This window comes from Cebus imitator, unplaced genomic scaffold, assembly GCF_001604975.1.
Source record: "Cebus imitator isolate Cc_AM_T3 unplaced genomic scaffold, Cebus_imitator-1.0 Scaffold82, whole genome shotgun sequence".
NCBI classification, from domain to species: domain Eukaryota; kingdom Metazoa; phylum Chordata; class Mammalia; order Primates; family Cebidae; genus Cebus; species Cebus imitator.
In genome coordinates, this window is record NW_016107397.1 from 5786531 (window position 1) to 5793982 (window position 7452).

The 7452-nt window shown below is 49.0% G+C and overlaps 1 protein-coding gene across 2 annotated transcripts in view; it reads left to right on the plus strand.

Moving 5' to 3' along the window:
• The first annotated feature begins 795 nt into the window (after positions 1–795).
• BAIAP2L1 (BAR/IMD domain containing adaptor protein 2 like 1) overlaps positions 796–7452 on the plus strand; it is a 107842-nt gene continuing 101185 nt past the window's right edge. Inside the window, exon 1 of one of the 2 annotated variants that reach the window (XM_017533717.2) lies at positions 796–1125. In XM_017533717.2, the coding sequence (XP_017389206.1) occupies positions 1075–1125 (51 nt within the window). In that variant the 5' untranslated portion in view covers positions 796–1074. Of the gene's footprint in view, positions 1126–1706; positions 2041–7452 lie in introns of those variants that run through there. The other variant, XM_017533718.2, reaches the window with a different exon arrangement.

The window sequence follows — 7452 nt, forward strand, 5'->3', positions numbered from 1 at the left end:
GGTGGGCGCCTGTAATCCCAGCTACTCGGGAGACTGAGGCAGGAGAATCGCTTGAACCCGGGAGTCGAAGGTCGCAGTGAGCTGAGATCGCGCCACTGCACTCCAGCCCGGGCGGCAGACTCCGTCTGAAGAGAAACAACAAAAAAGTACCACCGTTTCGGTAACTATATCTCGGCATTTATTAACTTTTTGATATATCAGGAGCTTTCAAAACTGCAAGTGGCAGCCTTTCTCCACCTAGGAGAATCCATGCCCCACAGGTGTTCCTCTAACTTTTGGGCAGCGGGGCAGGGAAAGATCAATCAGAGAAATCAATACAGCTGGGGAATGTGGCCCCTCTTCCCTTAGTCCCCAAAAGGCAGGGCTTAGAGGAAGCGCTTATGGAGGGCGTGGGCCTCGGGGTCTCCGGGGCCAGCACCAGGCGAGGCAAACAAGGGCTCTAGGACGACAGTCTAAACACCCCCAGGCTCCCTCTACCCTAGCAAAACAGCAAAGCGAGCAGCCCACTCCACACCGGGTCCCACTCCAGGGTTTCGGGTCCTGCGTTGCCGGAGCTCTGGGAGGGCCGCTAGGGGGCGCGCCGTGGCCTCCCCGCCCTGTGCGCCACAGGTGGGGTGACCCCGCCCACACGGGCCCCCTTCGACCACGCCTATTCCAGCTGCCCGGTCCCGCCTCCTCTCCTCCCACCCCGGCCGACTCAACGGGAGCCGCTCCGCCCATCCCGGCCCGGCCCCGCCCACCAGGCCGCCTCAGGTGGGGTCGCCTCGCCCCTTCGGCCCCGCCCCCGGCCGCCCCGCCCGCCTCAGGTGGGGCCACCCGGCCCGCCTCGTTCGCCTGGGCCGCGTCCGGCCGCTTCTCTCTGCTCGTCGCAGACCGCCAAGGCGGCGCTGCCACAAGTTTTGACATTTTGGCGGCGGAGGCGCGCGCCGGCACTCTCTGGCCGAAGGCTACGGCGGTTGCCGACACTCCAGGGCCCCTTAGTCGCGCCCCGGCGCTCCCGCTGCCCGGAGTCCGGCGGCCACGAGGCCCCGCCGCGCCCTCCAGCCCTCGATCGTCCGCCCGGCTGCCGCAGCCATGTCCCGGGGGCCCGAGGAGGTGAACCGGCTCACGGAGAGCACCTACCGGGTAAGCCCGGGGCTTTCTACCTCGGGGGTCAGAAGGGGACTTTACGCGGGAAGATACTTCCCCTGTCCCCCAGCTCCCCTTCCCTCCCCCCCCGTCCCGTCCTTACACCTCGCCCCGTCTCTCCCACTCCTCCCCTGGCCCTTCACAGCCCCTCTTCTTCCTCCCCTGGCCCTCTCTCTCCCTGTCCCTCCCCTTCTCCCCATTTCCCACTCCCCACCTTCCCCGCTCTTCCCTCCTCTCCTCCTTGTGCTTCTTCCCAGTCCCTTTCCTTCCCCACCCCGTACCTCCCCTTCTGCCCTTCCGCTCCCCCATTCACTCTCCCTCCTCCCCTGTCCCACTTCCCTGCTCCTCCCCTCCTTCTGGGTCTTCCTTCTCCCCCTTGTGTCTCCTCCTCCTCCCCTGTCCCTTCTCCGCTTTCTCTCTCCGTCCTTCCCTGCCCATCCCTCTCCTCCCTCTCCCTTCCCCTCCTCGAGGTTCTTCCTCCTCCCGCGTGTCTCCCCCTCCTCCCCTGTCCCTTCTCCGCTTTCTCTCTCCGTCCTTCCCTGCCCATCCCTCTCCTCCCTCTCCCTTCCCCTCCTCGAGGTTCTTCCTCCTCCCGCGTGTCTCCCCCTCCTCCCCTGTCCCTTCTCCTCCCTGTCCCTCCTCCCTTCCCTGACCCTCAGGGCGCTGGAGACCGCCCCCCATCCCCTGATCAGCTACACATTTTACAACCAGTGCACTTAGGTTGGGGAGGGGTCTGTGGTGCGTCGGTGGGGCCCACGTCCCCCTCCCAACTTCTTGGAATCAGCGACCCGCGCTGGCCTGGCTGCCGGGCTTAAGCCCTCCGGGACCAAAGACACAAGCTCGAGTTTCCTTTGAGAAAAGAAAGCGCCCAAGAATGTGGGGGAGAAACTCCCCTGTAATTAGGATCTCCAGGTGAGCCGGGCTCAGGGCGTTCTCCAGGGAAACACCCTCCCCCTTAGACCCTTCTTCTCCCAATTTTTAATTGAACTTGGCTTTTATATTTGGGTTATTTGGTGAGGTTCTTGGAGTCAAAGAACACCCTAGGTCTTAATGAAATTGACCTAATCTTAAGGAATGCGTCGATGGCCCAGCTCTTAACTTGAATGTGTTAGGAAAGACTTTTTCCAGAAACAGACATACACTTAGGATTAGTGGCCAGTTAAAGTACTAACAAATGAATTCCAGTTGAAATAAGATATGTGTTTAATCATCTGCTATTAATAGAACACAAAACAACTTTTGTTTTAATTCAGCCTAGGCGCCTCGAACCCCTGAAACTTTAAAGTTCACATATAGCATGTTTAAGGTTATAAATGGTTGGTTGGTTGATGTGTTTTATCTTTTTTTCTGTTCCTGGTGCTTGAATCAGGAAGTTTGGTCATTTTGATAGACTTTTAAACTCTAAAATTTAGTTTCTGGGTTTTCAAGGTCTGAATTCCTAAAATCAGAGGAGTCTATCAACTTTTGTTGAAAGAAAGTAAGAGAAGAACATGAACATTTTCATTATGTATTGAAATCCAAGAGATTATCTGTTTAGTTTATCTTAACACACAAAGTGTATACTACCTCATATGAATTATGCCTCACAGATAGGGAGGAAAGTAGATACAGTTGACAGAGCGTTTTGGTGCTCAGCCACTGTGACCAAAAACTTTTCCTATTGGTGTGTTACCTTCATAGAGGGCGATCTTTAGAAATTTGGGAAATTTGAATGTTAAAGTCCTACGTTTGTATTGAGATTGCCACTATTTAAATGACCCGGAAGACAGTGCTGCATGAGGTGTGGGGTGCGTAAATAAAACATTCTTTCGGCTAGACTCTGACCTGGGAATTAAGTAGTAGCTGCTGTGATGATTGTCAGTGAAGGGAAAACCGTGTAATTGAGGAACGCAGATTATTGCAGATTTGAGTCAGAGTCTGATATCTGCTGCGGTGCAGAACACCACTGCCTTCTGCCCTCCCTCCAAGAACAGAGTGTTGTGTATCTTCCCAGTATGAGCTGCGGTAGCAGCTTGAGATCAGCAGTCAGGTGTTCAGAGTAAACACCTTTACTCCCACTTCTGCCTGACGTAGACTTTTAGTAATGACTCGTCAGAGGGACCTTACCAAGGCCAATTGCAGCATCACAAATGCCAACCTCTTGGGCATGTCGTATTACCCAAAGAATGGAAATGGCAGGAAAACAGTGTGGATTTCGTCATTTTGTTTGTACGTATTTGTAAACATAAAGCAATGTAAATGGAGATCAAAGACCAGTACCTTTTTGCTTTCCATTGCCAGGTATCTGAAAGCATACTGGAAAGCTCACTAAATGTTTGTTGATTGATTTTAATTACTATTCCCTTATTAGTGTTTTGGGATCGTGATTTTTTAATGTCCAGGTGGTAGGATAAGAATTTATGTGCATCAGACAACAAGTTTATGTGAGCTATGAAATAGTGAAGTCTGTTAGACCTTGTTTTGACCATGAAGGAAATGCAAAGTAAAATTTTACATCTAGGAGTTTGAAAAACCTTTCACTGCCTCTGTTTTGGGTTCTTCCCCCATCTGCCCCACCGCCCCCCACCCCTCGATGTTCAAGCTGAAAATAATTTCAACTTAATATGGCAAAAATCTGGCAGTGTTGATGAACCTAGTGCTTTTAAGAAGAGGCATCCTTTATGTTACCCAACCATCTACAATATTTTGCTAATAGAAAAGCAACCCAACCAGGTGTGTATACAAAACCACTTGCAAGGTTTTTTTTTATGACTTGCTAGTATGGATTTTAGATTAAAAAAAAAAAAAAAAAAACTCAGGTTTCCCCAATTTTGAAGTAAAGGAATAAATTCTTTAGAGAAAAGGAGGGATTATAAAGTAGTGTGACTCTCTGTAGACAGTATCAAATTTCCTTAAATGTATGCTATTTACACATTTGCTCAGATGTCTAAAATGTATACTTAGGCAAATAGTGACTGGCGATCCATGCCAACTCCCAGGAGAATGTGTATATTTTACTCCTTCATAAACAAATGACGTTATAAGCCCCAAAATGTCAAGTAATGTTGCTCTTACTAATTAGAGTTCAGCCAAAAATCCCTCCCCGCACACACGCTTTAGTCTCTAGCATGCCCATAATTTGCCCTCAAAAGCTTGCTGGTGATTTTGCATGGTTTTCTGATGAGTTTATGCTGTCATGATGGAGGAAGAAGTTAAAAAAAAAAAAAAAAAAAAACCCTCAATTAAGAGTAGCCACAGCTTTCCTAGAACTGTTAAAGACTTAGGAAGTGGAGGAAGGACAGGTGTGGTGGGATCCAGGGATGTCCTACCTACAGAAATCTTGCTAAACAGAGTGAAAGGGGAAATGTCACAGAAGCCTTTCGGTGTCACCTCCAGGAAGCATCCTCAGACTCTCTTTCAGATTGCAGACACCCTCTTCCATCTCCCAGCCCCACCTTAGGCTATGTTACCTTCCTCCATAACACTACCTTAGGCTGTGTGATGTATTTCTTTTTTTTTTTTTTTTCCCCTTTCTTTTTTTGAGATGGCATCTCAGCCTGTTGCCCGGCTGCAGTGCAGTGGCGTGACCTCAGCTCACTGCAACCTCTGCCTCCCAGGTTCAAGCGATTCTCCTGCTCAGCCTCCCGAGTAGCTGGGATTATAGGCGCCTGCCACTATGCCCAACTAATTTTTTTTTAAATATTTTTAGTAGAGATAGGGTTTCATCATGTTGGCTAGACTGGTCTCAAACTCCTGACCTGGTGATTCGCCCACCTCAACCTCCCAAAGTGCTGGAATTACAGGCATGAGCCACCACGACTGGCCTCCATGTATTTATTTCTTATGTTTCTTCCTCTCTCTTCCCACCCCAACTAGAATGTGAGCCCCACTAGGCAATGAGCTTTGTTTTGTTTTTGTTTTTTATTCCAAGCACTTAGAGCAGTTACTGGCACATAGTAGGCATGGGTATTTGTTGAATGAATAGGCATTTATCCATTTAATGTATGAAGCACCTGTCCTTTGCTAGGCTTCTGGTGCCCTCCTATTTCATAGAGTTTGCTTTTTGGTTTTTTTTGAGACTGAGTCTTGCTCTGTTGCCAGGCTGGAGTGCATTGGTGTGATCTTGGCTCACTGCAACCTCTGCCTCCCAGGTTCAAGTGATTCTCCTGCCTCAGCCTCCCCAGTAGCTGGGATTACAGGCACAAGCCACCACGCCTAACTAATGTTTTTGTATTTTTAGTAGAGATGGGGTTTCACCATACTGGCTAGGATGGTCCTGATCTCTTGACCTTGTGATCCGCCTGCCTTGGCCTCCCAAAGGGCTGGGATTACAGGCGTGAGCCACCGCACCTGGCCTATTAGAGTGTTTAATTCTGGGTAAACATCAGCCCTCCAGGTGAGTGTGGATTGTGTTTGCTTAACTCTTTTTATTTATTTGTTTTTGAGACAGACTCTTGCTCTGTTGCTCAGGCTGGAGTGCAGTCGTGCAATCTCAGCTCACTGCAACCTCCGCCTCCCACTTTCGAGTGATTCTCCCACCTCAACCTCCTGAGTAGCTGGGACTACAGCCACCCAGCTAATTTTTGCATTTTTTGGTAGAGGCAGGGTTTCACCATGTTGGCCAGGCTGATTGTTAACCAGACTGAGAAACTGAGGCCTAGAGAGTCTTTTAGTGATCAGCTGCCACATCCCACCAACCATGCTAGTGTTTGTATGGTAATTTAGTTTTCTGTGACTTACAGGTGCATAAACCAAATTACATTTTCATAATGCGGCAATCTAAGATGTCACTGGAATTTTCTGTCATTCTCTTAATTCATCATCATTGGCATGTTTCGAACAAACTCTAAGAAAATGAGGCCAGGTGCGGTGGCTCATGCCTGTAATCCCAGCACTTTGAGGGAGGCCAAGACAGATTAATTGCTTGAGCCCAGGAGTTCAAGACCAGCCTGGGCAATGTAGTGAGACCCTACCTCTACAAAAATACAAACATTCGCTGGGTGTGGTGGCACATGCCTATAGCCTCAGCTCCTCGGGAGGCTGAGGCAAGAGAATCGCTTGATCCCAGGAGGCAGAGGTTGCAGTGCTGAAATTGCACCACTGTACTCCAGCCTGGGCAACAGAGTGAGATACCCTCTCAAGAAAAAATAATAGGCCAGTTGTGGTGGCTCACATCTGTAATTCCAGCACTTTGGGAAGCCAAGGTGGGTGGATCATGAGGTCAAGAGATCGAGACCATCCTGGCCAACATGGTGAAACCCTGTCTCTACTAAAAATACAAAAATTAGCTGGGCGTGATGGCACATGCCTGTAATCCCAGCTACTCGGGACACTGAGGCAGGAGAATCACTTGAACCCCAGAGGCAGAGGTTGAAGTGAGCTGAGATCATGCCACTGCACTCCGCAGCTTGGCGACTGACAAAAATAATAATAATAGTGATTATTTTTTAACTAAAAGCTGTGTGAACTGTTGAAGAAAACAATTCCAATTTGTTTTAATTCCATGCACATTAGATTTCCCTTGCAGGTCTTTGCAAGACAAGAAATAATGCCCAGGACTGAAATAATGTCTCAAAAGTAAATCAAAAGCTACAGGCATGTAGCTGGGACCACAGGCATGCGCCACCATGCCTGGCTAATTTTTCATATTTTTGGTAGAGCAGGCTGGTCATGCACTCCTGAGCTCATGTAATCTGCCTGCCTCAGCTTTCCAAAGTGCTGGGATTACAGACCTGTCTTCCAAGCAGTAATAATTCCAACTTAATATTCCAACTTAAAAATAAGTTACTGTAAAAGCTACACAATATTTAGTTTATCTGCTGACCCATGCAAATATATTCTAAAATTTGTTTTTAAAACTTTGAATTGAATAGCAATATACATAAAGTTGTGATAACTCACTAAATTGTCACAAACTGAACACACTTGGGTAACTACCCAGCTCAAGAAGCAAACCATGGCTACCTCCTGAAGTTCCCCTTGTGCCACCTCCCAGTCGCTGCACCCCTCCAAGGGTAGCTCCTCTCCTTTTTTTTTTTTTGGGAAGACGGTGTCTCGTTCTGTCGCCCAGGCTAGAGTGCAGTGGCTCAATCTCGGCTTGCTGCAACCTCCGCCTCCTAGATTCAACCAATTCTCCCCCCTCAGCCCCCGAGTAGCTAGGATTACAGGCGTGTGCCAGCACTCCTGGTTAATTTTTGTATTTTTAGTGGAGATGGGGTATCACCACATTGGTCAGGCTGGTCTCCAACTCCTGACCTTGTGATCCTCCACCTCAGCCTCCCAAAATTCTGGGCTTACCGGTGTAAGCCACCTCACCTGGCTGGGATTATTTTCTTTCTTTCCTTT